Source organism: Penaeus japonicus, unplaced genomic scaffold (genome assembly GCF_977035675.1).
Source record: "Penaeus japonicus unplaced genomic scaffold, GWHDUDI00000001_assembly GWHDUDI00000004, whole genome shotgun sequence".
In the NCBI taxonomy this organism is placed as follows: domain Eukaryota; kingdom Metazoa; phylum Arthropoda; class Malacostraca; order Decapoda; family Penaeidae; genus Penaeus; species Penaeus japonicus.
Window position 1 is genome coordinate 14060616 of NW_028234406.1, and position 20003 is coordinate 14080618.

At 35.1% G+C, this 20003-nt stretch overlaps 2 protein-coding genes across 3 annotated transcripts; both read right to left on the reverse strand.

The window, feature by feature from the left end:
• Window positions 1-665: 665 nt before the first annotated feature.
• LOC122259551 (targeting protein for Xklp2 homolog) lies at window positions 666-11929 on the reverse strand. Of its 2 annotated transcripts, none has more exons than XM_043026411.2 (13): window positions 11738-11929; window positions 10495-10604; window positions 10198-10317; window positions 9710-9816; window positions 7633-7748; window positions 6565-6955; window positions 6213-6387; window positions 5809-5959; window positions 3983-4103; window positions 3551-3742; window positions 2840-3010; window positions 2355-2573; window positions 666-1892 (listed from the first exon to the last, which is right to left on the reverse strand). In XM_043026411.2, the coding sequence occupies exons 2-13, from the start codon at window positions 10589-10591 to the stop codon at window positions 1662-1664; spliced, it is 2091 nt and encodes a 696-aa protein (XP_042882345.2). In that variant the 5' UTR covers window positions 10592-10604; window positions 11738-11929; the 3' UTR covers window positions 666-1661. The 2 variants fall into 2 exon arrangements, with proteins under 2 accessions (XP_042882345.2, XP_042882344.2); XM_043026410.2 differs by having other exon boundaries at window positions 9683-9816; window positions 11738-11916.
• Window positions 11930-14771: 2842 nt separating this feature from the next.
• LOC122259538 (uncharacterized) lies at window positions 14772-19696 on the reverse strand. Its single transcript, XM_043026383.2, has 7 exons — window positions 19545-19696; window positions 17082-17534; window positions 16893-16963; window positions 16283-16483; window positions 15972-16132; window positions 15221-15290; window positions 14772-15062 (listed from the first exon to the last, which is right to left on the reverse strand). Exons 1-7 carry the CDS (start codon window positions 19573-19575, stop codon window positions 15051-15053), a joined length of 999 nt encoding a protein of 332 aa, XP_042882317.2. The 5' UTR covers window positions 19576-19696; the 3' UTR covers window positions 14772-15050.
• Window positions 19697-20003: the final 307 nt, after the last annotated feature.

Here is a 20003-nt window from a genome sequence, read left to right on the forward strand (position 1 = left end):
GAGCTTTTGATATAAAACATGTCTATTAATACAATAAAACAAAAAAGGCTCTAGTTTTATGAGTGGAAGAGTGGAAAAACTATGTTAAGTGAAGTCACCTTGCTCTGTAATAAAACCCATCCTGGAGACGGTAAGCGAATCTATCCCCTATCCACAACAGGTTAATTGCAGCCTATTATGTAATGTGTTGGGACTATAAAGAGGAAGTGTCGCTGCTAATAATGTTAGCTGTTGATATGACAGATAATCTCAACAATCAGTAACGAGGATATAATGTTTATTAAACCCAATGTAGAGTATGAGTCTGTGGTCTAAAAGCTGTTCTATGTAGTTAAATTCTTTTGCACTTGTGCCTCATTGCAGTAACTAATCCAGTGCATTTGCATGACTGGATACAACTAATAAACCTACGTGTTTCATGAATGTGTGTGCCATTTGTTAGACATTACTTTTATATTTACAATGCTTTTCATGAAAATGAAAGCTGTCATTTGCAGCCTGAAAAATCATTTGATGACAATACAATGTATACTGAAATGTTTACTAATTATTTAATCAACAGCTTTGGTCAGTTACCTTAGTTTTCTTAACATTTAATATAATAAAAGGCTTCACACTACAGGTCAAACAATTCTTTTATGTAAATGTGGGGAGGCTAAAATACATTATATTTGTATTATTTATTAAAGGATATAAACATTTCATTATAAAAGATTTCCTATATTTCAGAACATATTTGAAATAAAAAGTATCTAGTAATTATAAGAGAGAAGTAAAAACCCTAAGCTTCTCTCAAACAGTAGGAAATGAAAATGATGTAATCTTAAAAATTAATAGGACAGAAGAAAGAAGAATTCAGCATGTCTAAAACAAGGCAAATGTATACTACATTTGATTAAATACTTTGGAATACTGCATATTGATGTTAATCATTCCTCTGCACATACACTTTGGCTTTCCAAACCAAATTTCAGAAAATTTATATTTTGCATCCTGAAGGCTTAAGATTTTTTCTTCTTTTTTTTTTGCATTAGGTAACAGCAGTACAAATAAAATACAAGGCACAATAAATTGGAACCTTAAAGATATGTGTTATACAACAAAATGAAAAGGTGCATTAACATGGGTTGTTACTCATGTGAGCTGTTATATTTTAGAGCTGGAAATTAAGTTACCTGCAAAGCTAAGATGAAGTCTGAATAAAAATGTTGAAAGTAATGTAACTTGAAAAAGACCCTTGTTAATACATTTGATAAGGGCTCAAGTTTATTTCAGAATCAATATTCCATTCATCAATAAACAGAGTTAAAAGTTCAGCTTAACATTTACAAGTTTCTTTGTTCTACACAATCACACCAAAAGAAGTTACTGTTTCAAGTAATGCACCTTATAGAATAGGTAGCATTGTGCTGTGTACAATGGAAGGAATGTAATCAGAGTGAATTCATTCACAGCTAGGAAAAGAATCTAGCATGCATTAATATAACTTGTCAAGATTTGTGATTGAATTATAACTGACTACCCTAAACTGAAAGCCTTATTCAAGTCCATTGTCACAACAAAAAACTTTCAGTTAAACTTAATACTATCTAACTCTGTCATTATCAAAATATTAAAAAAACTAAAGCTACATTTAGGATCTCATTCCTCTTTGAAACCCATTAATCAGAAGTGAAAGTAGCACTGGAAATGTTCATTGTAGAGTCTGCCCTTGATCTAGATCGCAAACGAGAGTCCGTGGAGAAATTGGGGGATTTGGGTATTGTGGGATGACGTTCGGAAGGCTTCACAATATGGGGTTTGTAATGGGGCACTGGATTAGCTTTGTGAACAACTGCGCGACGAAGTCTTGCAATTTCGGCTGCTTCCTCCGCTGCCTGCCTCTCTTCTTGCTGAAAAGGTTAAAAGTATATTTCAAATTAAAGTAAAAATTAAATATTCTACTTAATAGTACTTACACAGTAATATGAAATTGCAAGCTACTTACTTAAAGAGGATCCTGCAACTTTAATCCATATTGTTCTGACAAGTCTTATTTACTTATAATTATATACCTCATTTAAGATTTGCTAAAAACAAGTGTTTTCCTTAACCCACACAGGACGGGTGGTACAGCATGTGTACCGCGCATTCAAAAGCCCAGTTGCCGGGCGGCACAGTATTGTGCCAGCCATTCAATTGATTTAGGCCTAATAATTCGAACGCCCCGGCATTTGGACATTCTAGGCTAGAATTCCCCCGTCGGGAATGGGTTAATGTGCATTCCAAACACCAAGTGCTCTGCATTGTCCTTGTTACAGGGACTATGACATTCTAAATAAGCTATCAAGAAGGCAAATGACTGCCCAACTCACCTCTCTCTTGGCTGCTAACAATTCATCTTCTTTCCTTTTACGGTGCATGTCAAATTCAGTACGTTCCTCAGATCTAATCTCAGTATTGAGAGTAAATCCAGAAATATCTGTTAGGGGTTTCTTAGATTTCTCAGGGATGAAGGGCTGTTTATGGAGCACTGCATCCGAGCGGGCATGAAATTCTCGCTGCTCCTTTTCCAGTCTGGCTTGTTCCTCAAGCTGCAAGAATCATGATGTTAATGGATACAGTAACAAAAAATAACACTAAGTAGAGTGATATGAAAAAATAAATATAGTGTTTGGTTTATATATCTAAAGGAGATATTATTCAAATGTTTAGAGCCAGGTCTAAGCAACTGGGACTGCAGAGAACACTGCAGATAATGCCACTACCCTTAAGATGCAAGTCAGACTCAACTGCATTTCACTTGAAAATGTTTGCAAAATCTCAGTGGCCAAACTAAGTGGATCCATTGGTTTCTTACATTTCTCTTGATTTGGAGCTGCCTTAGGGTTCCACGGTAATCACTTGCCAGATTGAATGGCTGTTGACGTGTGGGTGTTGGGGGCTTCTTCTCAGGGACGCCACGCAATCCATCAAACACTGGCATTGGGTGGGCATGAAACTCTGCTAATTTCTTTTCTTCTTCCAGCACCTGGAATAAGTAAAAGTATAAGAAATGCAGAATGAAAGTAAATCAATAAATTTGAGAAATTTAAGAATGTACTGATAAGAGAAATCTTATTTCCAGCACTTCAAATTACAAGTCTTGCTGGTGTAGGTATATTTTATTTACTTCTATACACTTGAAACCCTTTCATATTTTTAACTTTATAAATTGACCAAATGAAAACCTTCAATTTTATTGTTATAATCATCCCAGTATACAGGCAAGACTGACACTCATAGGCTGAGAGGGGTAAAGACCATTGTTATATGTATGCAGCCACCTGCTGCATAAGGTGCAGTGTGCATTACTGTCAATACTCATATGTACAAAATAACATTTATTTATGTTGTTCATTTTTGTATTTTACATAACTGACACCAGCATGTTCATGCAGATTTCACACAACTTTTTTTTTCCCCCTATGTTACCCTGCAAAATATGGCAGCTACACCATAAAAAGTCATAAAATGCAAAGTAATCAAACTTTTCCATCTTGTATGCATTATATGATTGTCACTGTCTTACCTTTTGGATCATCTCCTGCTTCTTCTGCATCTTTTGTTTATCCCTTTCATCAAAGCTGAATGGCTGGGGCTTAGTAGAGGTCTTGTCCCATTTGCTTGGGATGCCGCCATGAGGAAGGGATGCAACAGAGGAGGTTGAACCTCCTAGCTTATTGCACATATCACGGAAGTTGTGGCCCAAGGGAAGGTTATTCTATAATTTTGAACATAATTAGCGATTTGTGCAAAGAAGGAAAGGAAAATATATACAGCTCATACATTTTCCTTAAAAAAGAAAGAGGTTTATATGAGATAATATATATATTATTGCTTCCAGAAGCCTAGACAAAGTGGTTTAATGATTTTGGCTGTGCCTGGACATTTTGCCATAGTATACTACTGATTACACTCATCTTAAGGTTTTATTTGTGTAGTTAAAAATTTTTAAACTCACCTTCTTAACTTCTGTAATATTGAATGGCTCTGGGACTGTTGGCAATTTCTTTTCTACCTCATAACCAGATGCAGGTACATCAAACACCTTTTTGTTCAGGGGGTTAGCCTTGAAAGCATTCCTAAGGAAAGAAAATTGATGATAATGGAAAAAAAAATCAAAATAACAGAAACAACAAATCATAAAAAGATAGAACTGTCTTAACCCCTTCACTACGGGCAGTAGAAAACGCCCCTCACGCCGTATCCGAGCTGCTGGCGCGTGCCAAATTTTAAACGTCGCTACTGAATATGACAAGTTTTAAGCCAAAACCTCAACATAATCATCATGTGTTATATATCAAAATATGCATAGTTAACTTCTTCCCCCATATGCATGTGACAAGTTATTTACATGGGTTGGGAGGAAGATGGAAAGAATGACCTTGGTGAGAGGCCTCACTCAGATGACAAAATAAAACGGTTGGAGTAGTATGGTAAACTAATCATAATAAGTTTTATATTTTTACATAATGTTCCATAAATGAATAATAAAATGATTGCTAGCAGGGCCCATCAATGCCTCCCCTGGTATAAGCAAATCCCATTCTTATGTAATAATAATGAAAGTCAAGTAATATATCGTATCATATCCGACCTCTATTCTGAAAGATCTGCTAAGACATTATCAACTTTGTCATAAAGTGATTTTTCTATGGATTTGGCATTAACCCATTTGCGCCAGTTGATGTCCTATCATGAGGTCGAAAAATATCCCCGGACCCGGGCAACGTCCTGAGACGTGCATTTTCTGGCCGAGTTCTGGGAGGGGCAATGTGACGTACTGAAACTTCAGCAATAGATCGCTATATTGTTCTCAAATATAATCATTTTACATTAATTTCTTATACTCTTACTTTAGTTTAGGCGTTCGAGTGTCATAAATAGATAGAACATTTTTAAAAATGACATCACAGAAAATTACATAATATTGATGACATCATGGTAATTTCTGCTTCTTGATCAGTAGAATAAAAAGATCCGAGACAAAAGACTATTGTAAAATCAAATGTGTTTGCCCAAGAAATAAAATAAAGTAAAAAATTACTAATGCCATACTACTAATTTGATGATTACCCGTGGTATCACATGTCACATCATGAGGTACATGTACTTACTTATATGTATGTGTATGATTATTCATATTCTTTTTGTTTTGGTAAAAAAAGGAAAGTATAAAACATGTTTTTTGATGCCCCACTAAGAGATTGCTTCCACTTTCCTTTGGTATTTTCACATAGAAGTGAAGAATATGGGCAAAGTTCAATAAAATAAATCTAAAAAGGCATTACTGTTACAGGTTTTTTGACTAAAATAACTCCTCTGAACATGGCAATATTCTTACATGCCTTTACACTGTGGATGCATTTATGAAAACCTTTAGAAAAGGGTGGATGAAAACCGCTTTGAGAGGATCACCCCGACCCAGCGCAGCAAGAAAACACCCCGGCACAAAGTGTTGTGCGCTTCCTATCTTCCCAGCGCAAGCGGGAGTAGGGAAAAATACGTCCTATTGTGAATGGGTTAATTTGTTTGATACTATAGGCATCTTACTATGAAGCACCAATGTTTGATCCAGTTCTATTGAAACATTTCTGGACAAAAATTTAATGCAATTTTTTTCCACTTGTATCATGTCACCAAGAAACTTTAGCAGGCTTATAATGTGCAGTTAATAACATATGCCCTATGTATCTGAAATCAAGCACAATAATCAGCATACCAAAAACAATTCAAGCCATTACATATGAAGTAAGTTAAAAATACAATTAAATGAGATGTACTTACTTCTGAGCCTCCTCAAATTCCTTCTGTTCTTTCTCTTCATGAGTGAGGTAGTTCACCTGCCTAGTTCGGCTGCGTGTGGTGAGAACAGGAGTATGGGGAATTGTCACTCCAGGATTAGCTTTAGTCTTCTTACCATCCATGTGAAGATCCTCTGAAAATGTCATGTAAAATCTAATAGTATTCTTGGATTTCTTCAGGGCTGTAAATTTTGGTTTGGTTTCATAATAATAGATAGTAATAACAGTTGTATGAGGTTATAAGTATAATGAGAAACATTATAATATTTGCTAACAGTATTATTTTCCGTTGGTTTGAAGAAAAAGGAAAAATTACCCCAAGGCACAGCACACCTTGCATTATATATAACTTTACAATTATTATCCTAAAAATCATGGAATTCTTACCCATACTGCCACCTCCACGCTTACTACGGAACCTCTGGGGAGTTTTGGTGTGGAACTTCAGGTTCAATTCAGCCACAGATACAAACTTGTTCCCTTCCTCCACTTTGCCCTTTCGAGACTCGGTTAGGTTGAATGGCTGGGGAATGGTAGGGCCTTTGGGCTTCTCCTTGAAAGACTAAAGTTAGAAAAGAGAAGGAAAAATTATAAAGGATATAAAACGAGACAGGACATAACAAATGGTTTGATTGCCAAACTTTAATTTCAAACTTTAATAAATTAAAGATAATTATGAAAGTTGACATTAAAACCAATCACACATCTTGTCTCAAATTAATAAATTCTCATTACTTACACCAGACTGGTTAGAACGCAGCATACGTGTGAAGTCAACCGGGTCATTTTCCTCGGCATTTTCGTGTGTCTTGACCCGAGAGTCTGTGGCAAAGTGGAATTCCTTTGGTCTGGTAGGGCCTTGACGAGCTGGCTTGGGTGGTGCTTGGGAAGGAGCACTGCTTTCTGCCTCATTTGGCTTCTGGTTTCTGAGGCGGCTGTCAGTGGCAAAGTTGAACTCCTGTGGCCTTGTGGGTGCTAGTTTTCCTGCCCGCGAGTGACTGCTACTTGAACTGTGATCACCCTTCTTTTTGTTCTGTGCCATTTTGTTCTTGAAGTTAGCAATAACAGCCAGATCTTCTTGATCACGAGGGCTTAGTCCCCTCATCCCAGGGACTTTTGGCACAGAGGGTCTATAAAAGAAGATAAATAATAAATAATTATGTACAAGATTCAATGGTATAGTATAGTTAAAATATTACTCTTTTGTATAAAGCCATCAAATTTCAATAACCCTTCCACGACAAGGAATTTTCAAGGGTCAGATCACATTCTTACTGCATTTTCCCTTTTGATGAAAGTAAGCTATTTATTCCTGGAGCTATAGAAGTAGGTCATCCTACCAAATACTAATTAGTAAGTTACATAAACTTGCATTTCAAACAGTCTAGAAAATAATAGAGAAAACATGCATCTCCTGATGCCCAGCCCAGGATGAACACAAGATGTAGACCGTCTTGGAAATGTTAAGTAATCCAATAAGTTGAACGATGAACAAAATGCAGCATTTCTATAGTACCAATTTCTTCATTATATCAATGGCAAGACCAAAATATAAAATGAAAACTTCTACTGAACACAAAAGCTAGAATCTTTGGAAAATAGTACTCTATATGCAAATCATATTTCCTGTTCAATCATGATTTTTCTTGTAGAAAATTTTTGTTGTCACTTCAATGTATACATTTGTTTTCAGTATGGTAAATAAATTTCATGCAAATACTATGCGAAAATGCTTTAGGGTGCGAATCAGAACTATACACTCATATATATTATATAAAAAAACATTTGAGATGCACATGAACTATACCTCTGTGTTTTTGTCTTCTGCACCTTATTAAGCTGTGAACCAAGGGAAGATTTACTTCCAGCTGATCCCGAAGCAGATCCCAATGACTGTCTGGATGCATTGCTCCTTCGCACAGCCTGAGAATGAACATATGTGGAAATTAAATAATAAAAGTATTGTAAAATATCTAAACTCTTCTTTAATCTTACCAAGATGCCATTCATTAAATCCTTACACACATACACACACACACACACACAAAATGAAGATTTAAGTTATGGAAGGATGATAAAAAAAAACATGTTGCTTACAGTGTGTGTAATAGCTTAACCCATTCGCGCCGGTTGACGTGCTGACACGTGGTCGAAAAAAGCCCCGGACCCGGGTGACGTCCTGGCACGTGCTACATTTTCGGCCCGCGCGCCGGGAGGCCAGTAGCGACGTGCTGAAACGTCCGCATTAGAATGATAGATTATTCTTAGGACAATTCGATTTTCATACTTGATTTGTCTTAGCTACTTTAGTTTATCCTTCTAAATAGTAGAAAATGGGATATAACGTAATATGAATGACGTCTCAGGTACATACGTAATCTTGATTACGGCATGGTGATTTCTGTTTCTGATTTGTTGAATATGATGATCTGAGTCGAATGACTATCGTAAAATCAATAGTAATTGCCCGAGGAATAAAAAAAAAAAAAAAAAAAAAAAAAATATAACATCTTTTTGTTGCCCCACTAAAAGAAAATGACACTTGAAAAAACATTGCTGTTACTTGCATTCACTTGTAAGCACATGTATGGTTGTTCATATTCTCTTTTTTTTCTTTTAGGAAGAAAAAAAAAATTGAAAAAAAAACTATGTTTGTTACCTCACTAGAAGAATGCTTCCATTTCCCATTGGTATTACAACATAGGAGTAAAGAATATGGAAAAAGTTCAATAGAATAACACTAAAAAAACAGTGCTATAACATCTTTTTCGACTGATATACATCCTCTGAACATAGCACTACTTTCTACACATGACTACACTTTAGACGCAATCACGCAAACCATAAGGATAGGGTGGGTGAAAAACGCTCTGCGAGCGTCAGAGCGACCGCGCGCAGCCGGAAAACACCCCGGCACGAACGGTTGCGCGCTTGAAATCTTCCCGGCGTTATCGGGAGTAGGCGAAATTCCGCCCCGGCGTGAATGGGTTAATTAGAGTATGGAAATTTACTTAATTATCTATTCATCTATTTATAAACACACACACAAAGATAGGTAGATAGATAGACAGACAGACAGAAAAAACATATGTGTAACAAATAAAATAATAATAGTAACATCATCAAATATAATCTTCAAAAATCATTGAAGAGCCCTTTATCTAAAATCATCTTTTCTAAGACCCTACAATTTTGAAGTGTCTGCTCAACAGAGCAATTTCATTAACTAACAGCAAACTCATTTACACAGTATCATCTATCAATTGAATCTTAAATAACTGAGTACATAACTGAATAAATGAATACATAAAGAATAGAGCCTCTTATTTTTTTTCAACTCCCTTTGGTGGACAGGGACCACTGATCAGCGCAATACATACTATGAACATTACTAACAATATCTAACAAATTAAGTAACAGTGTTATTGAATTAGTAATAAATATTTTACAAGAGGTTAACATAAATAATAAAGACATTTGACAAAACAACAAAAGCACAGGTGGAAAAAAAAATCAAGGGCAGATATTTCAGTAACATTAATTTCCAGATAGCAATTTGAGATCATTGTTTTCATATTTTCATATTGCATACAAAATTGTATTTGGGTTAACTGGAGTGGACTGAGTTTTGCACATGCACCTGCCCTCCCTACCAAAGCTCAGGATGCTCAGAGAATACTGACATCATTAGTAAAACTCATGTTTGGTGTTAAATCTGGGTAAAGTAGAAAACCCTGCCACAGGACGTTACAGACAGTTAGCACAAACCGACAGATCTTTCGACAAACCACATAAAACATGCTGCACCAGACGTTAGAAAGCTGGTTCGGCTGCAGAATCGAAATTGATGGCATTACCTGGGGAGTGCAGAGAGGGTTCTGTACCTTAGCAATGGCAGCTAGCCTTGGAGATTGACGAACACCAACGTTGGGCATCATGTTCTCTCGCTTGGCTGACTTGACAGCACTCTGGGGGGTCTTTGGCTTCTCAACTGCAAATGTATCAGTAAGTTGAGATTTAAACAAAAACATCTGATTTATCGTATACAAGATAGTTTATTAAATAAATAAAATACCTTGCTTAAAAAAACATTAATATAAGAGATTATTCTTAGAGATTCTTACATATTATAAAGGAATATTTGGCTTATCTAGCCACTTAACCAGAAATAAGTAAAATATCTAAAAGAGTGCTTTAGCTATTATCAGCTATTTATATCTAATTCCCTACCTTGAATGAGATACAAACAGTCCGTTCTTATATTATCTGACCCCTAAAATCTAAGCAGCATTGAGGTTATTAAAATGCATTTCCTTAAATGGCACACACTGCTCAAACTGCTTCTATCCACATAAACAACAATTCTCTTTACCTCTGCTTTGGTGTGGAGGAGATGCTACATTTGGTCTCTTTGGGGTCTCCATTGGTGTCTTTGGAGCCTGTCTTGCAGAACTACGTTTCTCCTCAAACACTTCACTCTCACCAGGGCAGTCTAGAGAACAGATAATAATATATAATAAAAGAAAAGGAAAGAGAATATTCTTACAATGATCATCCACATTCTGATAAACCCAAGTGCTTATTTACAACAGCTTCTATCCTTGACTCCTTATACATGAAGAAAATAAATGGGAAAATAAACAGAAGCAAGCAAGAAATGAATACTTACCAAAATAGGAGTCATCAGGTTCATCATGCGCTGAATTGAAGTCAAAGTAGTGCTTGGGAGCATCAAAATCAAAGCAATCATCATCTAGGCTGGCCATTTTGCCGTCAAAACTGGAAAGGAGAATCAAACCATGAAAATTAATTACTTCTATATACACATCACTGGAAAGATTCTATGAGGAGATAGGACTAAACACATACAAAACTTGTACGGATGAAAGATATCTACAATGAATAAAAGGCCTGTGTTTATTATATAAGAGGTAGCCGCCTTAGTTTATAACAAACAAATGCAATAATAAGTACAGTGGTATCTAAGTAAAGAGAAACGTAATGGCAATTATCCAGAATACGACTGAATCAAATAATACTGTGGCATTTGTTCTCTGGCACAGACCAGCAAACCTTCACCATGGACATATGGCGAGAAGGTACAGCTTTGACTACTTATTTAACAATAAATTACCAAGGAGGTCTCCAAGCTCTACCTTTCCAGAAAATATATAGTGGAGGTTTATCATAACCATAGCATGAAGCGCAGAAGTCATGACATTGCTCAATGTGGAGATCTGCGGACTTTGACATATGAATGAGGTTTTACCTTTACTTAACATAGGTTGGTCGTCAATACCTGACAATGTTGATTTAGGTGTTCTCTTTATGACCATGATAATACTTGTTCTGTATCTCTGGGCAACCCCATTCTGGAGAATTTGTGGGTTCATTGATTACCAGAGATAAGCATATGTAGCTTTCTTTTTCTTATCTTGATTTGTTGTATATGCCTTTATCTACATTCATATGCAGTGAAAAATATGAGCTTGTCTTACTTATGGCTTCTATTTACCAGACCAAGACCATGAATGGAGTCAGGGTCTAGTCTAGATATATCTTTCCAAAACTATGCTTTTCCTGACAAATCCCTAGAGAAAGTTTTCTATACACAGACCATTTATTTTCAAACTGAGACCAACAATCAGCTATTTTGTTTAGGAGAAACGTTTTAATAATTGGATGACTTTTCTTTCATACAACTGACGTGTGATCTTATTGGTCTAAGACAAAAAACTTAAACTCAAATACAATAATTACAAAATAAAGATATAAAGTCACAACTGATTCAGAATAAACTTGAAAAAGCAAAGCAAATAAAGAGTAATCCACACCTTTGCTGAGAACAATTCAAAACGAAAACACTTCCCTCCGTTTGACTTGGAAGTTGAACCGAGTCTCGCGCCACTCACCTTTCTTCGCTCTACCTCTCTTTCAAAGGCCTTTTGCTTGCTCCTTCAGCTTTCCTTCCCTCCTCTGAGAATTCTCCGGTGAATTCCCTTCCTGCTTTTCCCAAATAACACTAAAATAAAGCCTAAAATTGGAAGAACTCCAATCTCACGTTTGAACACTACAACACCCGATGAGGTTTAAATGCTCGACCAATCACGAGGCCGCTCCTACCGTCAGTTCCAAACGAGAAACTATGTTCTCACAGTACTTTGGTCTATTTTCAACTTAAGAAAAACAATTTTTAAGTCTAAACATATACTATATTTTATAAAAATATTTAATTATTTGCTGTTATGTACAAAATATTTTTTTCATAATACTCTACACTTTTCTAGGATTTTGTTATGGTTGAACTCAGCTGAGTTTGAACTTGGAATTTTGAACCGCATTTGTTTGAATGGCGAGGAATGTCAATATTTGTACCTAATATTTATCAAGTGATTTTATATTAGAATATACTTTACATCAGAGTCATTATCATTCACGTTGTTAATGACTATAACTGCCGGTTATAGTTTCAAAAAAATGTTACACAAATAAATTTCATCAAGGTGAATCACAACTAACCTCCACGTACAAGGGGATAATTGCACACCTTAGTTTACCATGGAATTTACAAGGTCTTTATCCTAAGAAGCTGGCATTGATTAATCTGAATATACTCGGAAGACCTGCTAAGTTGACGCGCTAGGTTCCGTTATATTTATAAAGGACAAATGCAAAGTCTAGATATTGATTTGTCTGTATTATATATACATTATGTATATATGCATTATACATACACACACACACACACACACACACACATATATTTATAGATAGATAGATATAGATACAGATAAACACACATATACATATGAACGAAGTTCACTGCGACAAATGTAGAGGAATGTATGACTGAGAATACATCATATTTCCTATGATGACCTTCGTCGAAACAGAGCTAGATACATCCCTTGAGTAGTTAAGATAATCAGTCTCGTTCATACCTCTCTTCCACACACACGCGCACACACATACATACATGCATACATACATACATGCATATATATATATATATATATATATATATATATATATATATATATATATATATATATGTGTGTGTGTGTGTGTGTGTGTGTGTGTGTGTGTATATATATATATTTATTTATATGTATCTATATATACATACTTATGCATATATATGTATGTACACACACACACACATACATATATATATATATATATATATATATATATATATATATATATATATATATGTGTGTGTGTGTGTGTGTGTGTGTGTGTGTGTGTGCATATTTATTTATATGTATCTATATATACATACATACATACATATATATGTATGTACACACACACACACACACACACACACACACACACATATATATATATATATAGATATATATATATATATATATATATATATATATATATATATATGTGTGTGTGTGTGTGTGTGTGTGCATATTTATTTATATGTATCTATATATACATACATATACATATATATGTATGTACACACACACACATATATATACACAGTATATACATACATATATATATATATATATATATATATATATATATATATATGCGTGTGTGTGTGTATGTGAGTGCGCGCGCATTTATATGATCTTCATATTAACATTATCTGTATGTGTTTTTTATTATTTGTGCAATTTCCTTTTACTTGCATCTACCGACAGAGAAATTATCCGATTCTTTTAATGCGAAATAAGGTCTCATTTACGTCTATTAGATCTTCTAGTCAGGGTCGTAGCTACCGAACTCCTTAATTCCCCTAAAAGGGCCTCGATAACAAGAGAGCCGCTATCGCATTTTGATACTGATGTTCATAAATGTTTCCTGTGCTCTTTGGTCAAAATGAGGAATAGGTGTCATAATGAAAAAATGCAGGATTGTATTTCCGCTGTGGTTCACGTATCGTCAACATGTAAATTTCAGTTGTGTGTGACGGGAACTGTTCCTCTGGCTACGGCCCTGCGTGTAATATCAAGAATACCTGTTTGTGGCTTGGAGCGAACGAGGATATCTGATAAACATTTGTTTTTCTATCATGGTCGAGTCTTTTTTTTTGTCATTTCGTATTCTGCTTTATACATGACTTTCAATCCCATATAATGCTGCTATTTCAATCCATGCTTCCGGGCTAGGAAACTTCTTACATCTAGCCATTAAAGGGTAAAATCAGTGCACTAGAGCAAAATGATCAGAATATATTTTATTTTTCCTTCTTAAAAAATCCTGTTAGTAATGCAATATCATATGGTATCTATTACTGTTGTAACATGTGTTCATAAGCAACTATATACTCTACTTATTGAAAATTATCCCCATATTGAACCTCTAAACTAAAACTGTTCCCTTGACAAAACTTTTTTCTTGTTTTTCATCTTTCAGTGCATATTTTACATACTCGCCTATAGATGTTTTTAAACAAATGTTTTTTTTATTCATGATATAGAATATTTTCTAGTAATATTTTTAAATGCTACACGGCGGTTTAGTAATCGTAATCAACTTATACCAACCGGTTTCCTACAAACTTTTGAAATAATAGTACGATGTAAAGTATGAATAGAAAAACATATATACAGTACATATGAATTAGGCGTTCGGAAGTAGTGGCAAATCCATAAAAATGTAGTGTTGAGTAAATCACAAACCGAGTGATAATAAAAATCGAGCAGACTCCTTGTAAAATATGAGTTTGTACATCTCAGCTAGTATACGTTTATACTTCCAAGTCACAGTTCAGTGTTTTGTTGGCATGTCATAAAGATGGCTTCAGCTGAGTCAGACACTTTTATCTAAGTCAGATATGGTGGAATTCTACCTTCATTTCATTACCACTGAGTGTTATAAGTAGTGTAGTATATGAGCAAATCAGGACGCGCAGTAGAGAGAGCTACTTTCACTATCAGATATCTTTTAAGTGTCGGAGATCTTAATGAAACCCAGTCATCAAAACTATACATAACCTTTTTATTGGATTTAATGAATACATATACAATTCCTTTCGGGATAACAACATTTTTCAAGAAAATAATGATTTTTTTTTATCTTCCTTTCTTATCAAATTAGAGCAAAACATATCTCCTGGGACACTGAAACTAATTCTACAGCCTTCAAATTCCTTCTGTAGACAAAATTCCACGCTAACATCATGAATCTAATAAACTTGTAAAGTGAATTAAACACAAATATCCTTAAAGCGCTGGCTTTCTACCCTCTTTAACTAATAATTTACTCAAACACCTGAAAAAGAAAAGAAAAAGATGATTACCATCATCAATGTTTCAGTATGATTATTTTCATTATTAAAACATGTTTCACATTGATTCAAATCACATACAATAAAATACGAGTGCCATCGTGTGTTCACGTTTTCAAATGATTATAAAAAAATAACTCACCGCCTTCACCAGAATAGTAGATGAAGTAAAGTGGTCATCACATGTACTGTTCAACACTAGTTCCGTAGACCTGAAATAATAAGTTAATAACAATGATAATGATTTAGTGTACCAGCACTACTACTAATAACGACAATAACAAACAAACACAGCGAGGAACATCTTTTAGCTATTTCCCTAATATACGAATATCCCCCCCCCTTTCATACTGGCTCCTTTGCAATCGATAAAGGGATGGGAAATGAAGAAAAACACATGGCAAAACATCTGAGACGACATTTAATGTAACGTTGATCCATTTTTATTTGGTTCGGTTGACTCCTATAACAAGAAATTGAGGCTGAATTTAAGAACGGGGACTCCCATACAGGAATACATTGTTGGTAATCAAGTTAATATCATGCAAGGCATACATACAATTGGAAAAACTAATACGAATAGACACCTTGCAAAATATCAGCTGGAAAATCCAACAACAATAATAAGAAAAAATAGAACAGTAAAAACAATAAAAAATCAACACAACAATGATGATAATAATGATAATGTTAACAATGAGAAGAATACTAGTAATATAGTAATAACATCAAATCAATAGTGAAAATATTTCGACGATAAGATAATGAACATTATTTTACTATAATACTAGCAATAGTAATTCTAATGATAATATAGCAATGATTATTATGATAATACTATAAGAGTAATATTGATAATAACAAAAATAACAATAATGAAAAAGAAATCCAACCTTTTAATGGGTGCCGTGGTCTTGTAATAGATGTATTCTCCGTGAATAAAAGCCGAGAGGTTCGTGTGTTTGACATCGTCAGTGTATTTGATGAAGCCCATCCAGTTGCCCTTCTCTTGGGTCGTGTCAATATCTGCGGCTTTGTTTACCTTTTTCAGGACCTGGGGTTAGGAGGCGTGTGTTTAATTCATTTAAATGTTTATAGGACAACAAGGTATGTTCAATTATAATAATAAATGAGAGAGAGAGAGATGGTGGGGACAGGAAGACAAAGACAAAGGAGGAACAAGAAAAGAAGCAAGTCAATGTACCTTCCTGCAACATTTATCAGCAAAGCTGCACTCAATCGTTGGTCTGTTCCGGCCAAACATGGGTCCAAACATCAATTGCTTCGGCAGATCCTCACGAGCAAATACCCCCAGCTTGCTTTTCCTTAGATTTGACTGCCCGATTCCTAGTTGCTTTGGGAGAGTCTTCAATCTCACCAAACCAGCATCTTTCTCGCCATCAGCCTGGAAAAAAGTCGATCGAGGTCAGTGGCGACAATTGAATTTTCTTACTGTATTCTACACCAAGGGATTTGAAGTGTAACAGTTCGAACAGAATGTATTTTTCCTTTGCAATCGTGAATACATGATATTTTCAGTTCATTTCAAACTGAGACAACTGAGTATGAGGATCAATAAGACATCTACCTTCATTTCCCTTTGCAATAATGGCCGCTTCGAAAATTGATGTTGCTCAAAAATCAGTTTGCGAATAATACACTATAACGCACATCTGGGGACACAGCCACAGAAAAGTGATATCCCCGCTATAAGAAAATCCTGCTCTAGCCTTTGCCTAATGACTATGTCGACTGTTGATCCCCATTGTCATGATGTGGAATTATGATATTTAATTGATAGGGAACAACCATACCTGCGTATCTTGTATGTGTAGCACGAACTCTGCCTTGCATACTCCGTCTTCAGTCTCTCTGCAGTCATCAGCTAAGAAAAGTCAAATTTAATTAATTGTGGTTTGAAATACACCAACTATTTTTTTTTTCAGATGAAGCCAACAATGTTGTGAAAAGATAAACAAGTTATACCAAGCAATTAAACTTACACCTTAAAAAAGGTTCATCAAACGTCAAGATGCAGTAGCTTGCACACGCTTGCTCCTTTGTAATTGGCTGTCTGAGCTGGAACAAGCATCCTGTAGAGAGCTTCAAAGGAGGTGACTCCTGTGCGCGGGGCTTGATCCTATAGGAGCGAGTGCGCGACGGCGTCACTCTGCCAGAGTGGTCCAAAAAAGAGGTCTCTAAGTCGGAGTTGTCGTTAAGGGTCAGGTCCCCGACGGCCAGTTCCGATTCTGACAGGGTTCTAGAACGGCGATCCGATAAATCCATGCACTGCGAACACAGAGGTACTTGCAGCTCATAGTCTGTGGAGTGCTTGGTTGTCTCCAGTTCGGTATTCCGACTTTCATCATTGTCTCCTTTTTCGGACTTAGGCGCCAGGAAAAGACGGCTGCACAATTCACGCATCTTATGGGATGACTCTGCTTTGCCTATATCATCTGCAAAGGGAAGTGAAAGTGTAAATATTTTTGACAAAGTCCGCTTTACTGAATCAAATGGGACCAGAAAAGACACGTTTACTCTCCCTTACACAAAGTATCAACCAATGAGCCTTGCATACTGTACGGTACATATTTTAGCGCATAATGATTCAACAGTGTTTCCAGTAGGTGTTCTGATGCAATCCATTTGTGAGCCATGTTAGGTAATGTACTGTTGAAAATGAAAGCAAATATCTATGCAATACTTTTTAAGTTTATTTATCTACAGTAGAAATGACATACATACATATATTTATCCACATAAATTTGTCCATCTATCTATATATTGTATTACTTGCTTATTATATTTGTACAAGCATACATATATGAATAAATAAAATAAATAAATACACAGACACAAACACACACACACACACACACACACATATATATATATATGTATGTATATATGTATATATATAATATATCTATCTATCTATCTATATATGCATATATAGTATGAGACAAAGAGAGAGAGATGGATAGTATTATTACTCTTTTTTTACACATGTCAGCGTTTGCACGTTTATGTTATATATTTTTGCGAGAAAAATAGTATTTGTCATAATCTAAACCATAATTCCTAGCTACACGAATTAACAGGTATTTGGGTGAGTAAAACACAGCGGTCATTTTGGGGAAAAATAGTCACAAATTCAAAGTACAGTATTGTTCTATAAAAATCGTTCTTTAGGTTTTAAAAAGTTTTCTATTCCTAACCTATTTTTTCACGACAGAAACGTGTAACACCATTTCTCTGTAGCAATTAAATTTGCTTGATTGTCATTTTATTTACATTAAATAACGCTAATTTAGCCTTTACTGGGACATGAAAGGACAACAAAAGAGAGACAGGGGGGGGGGGGGGGAGACTAGTAAAATTCACAGAAATGCCTATTTTTTGCCATTCTTTCCTACCTGCAAATAAAGTCTTGGTGATGATTAATAAAATAATTAATCTACTCATAGTAAGACGATGGCAACATCTCAAACCGTTCTCATAATCCAGCCCACGTGACAAACTATGTATACGGAACAAATAAATAGCCTTTAACGATAAAACAACAGAATTGAAGTCAGACACATTACCCATCCATGCTTTTAATCACTCTCTCCTAGAACTCAACACTGTACAACCAAGAAAGACACCAAAAAATGCTCCTTTAGAAATAAATAAATAGACGCGCTGGCAACTACAGGGTTGGCCGCAGCGTTTTCCCGCCAAAATCGAGCGACGAATGGAAGTCAACATTTTAGTTGTTTTGTTTTCGAGTCTTTATTTAGAGGGAAATGATTCTAGTTTGCTGTTTATAATTACAATAAAAAAAACGATATATCTAAGGTACTGAAGCATTATGAAAATGAAATATATAATTCCTTCAGCAGTAAATCGACCGTTCTTTTATTTTCGATTCGTTACACATATTTTTTTCCATTTGTTTTCTTAAGCATTATTAACAAATTTTGATGTCAATAACATCATCATAAACATAATTACCATTAAACTTCAAAATCCATCTATTTATCTGTTGCTAACCTGAATGTCGTGAAATATTTATCAGTCATGGTTAGTTTTCATGTTTCCCCTCAAATGGTTAAGCTTTGCCTCGTTTAGAAAGCGCTACAGCGATTGGTTTTATTTTATGTCGTAGCAAGAAACGTCAATGCTTAAAGAGGATAATACAACTGGGAAACAGGTTAAGACCCCCCCCCCCCTCTCTCTCTCTCTCTCTCTCTCTCCCTCTCCCCCCCCCTCTCTCTCTCTCTCTTTCTCTCTCTCCCATATACATAATTAAATCTAGATATAAATCAACAAAAGCATGATGGAACCATTTCGAATTTAGTCAAAAAAAAAAAAAAAAAAAAAAAAAAAAAAAAAAAAAAAAAACTGAAAATATATGGAGGAAAAGTCAGACACAAAAAAATATTATTCAAAAAGTCTCTCAATAGAAAAGCCACTTAATTTACCAGGAGTCGATGCTCTTCTAGAATGAGCCATGACGGAGCGCGCGCCTGGGTGTTCTCACCTCATGCACGTCGTCGGAACTGACGTGTGACGCCTCGACTTTTCCTTATTAAACAAGTGCATTTCCCGCCAAAAAGTCCGTTTTTTTTTTCTTTTATTCTGGGAATATAATCATATTTTGTAAAATTCTTTACATATACGTACATATAGGTTATTCATATGAAATCCTGTATATAATTAGAAAAAAAGAAGATTCAAATAATAATAAAATGACAACATTGTTCGAATTATTTTTCGAGTGTTCGAAAAACAACGATTTTTTTTAACGGTAATGAGTGTTTTTTTAACTTGTATTTGAGCATTTAAAAACTTTTAAAAATCTAATGGTTAACTTTCTAATTGCTTAATCTATCGATAGAATTATTCATTTCTGGTTGTTTACAAGCAATTTAATCAAGTAT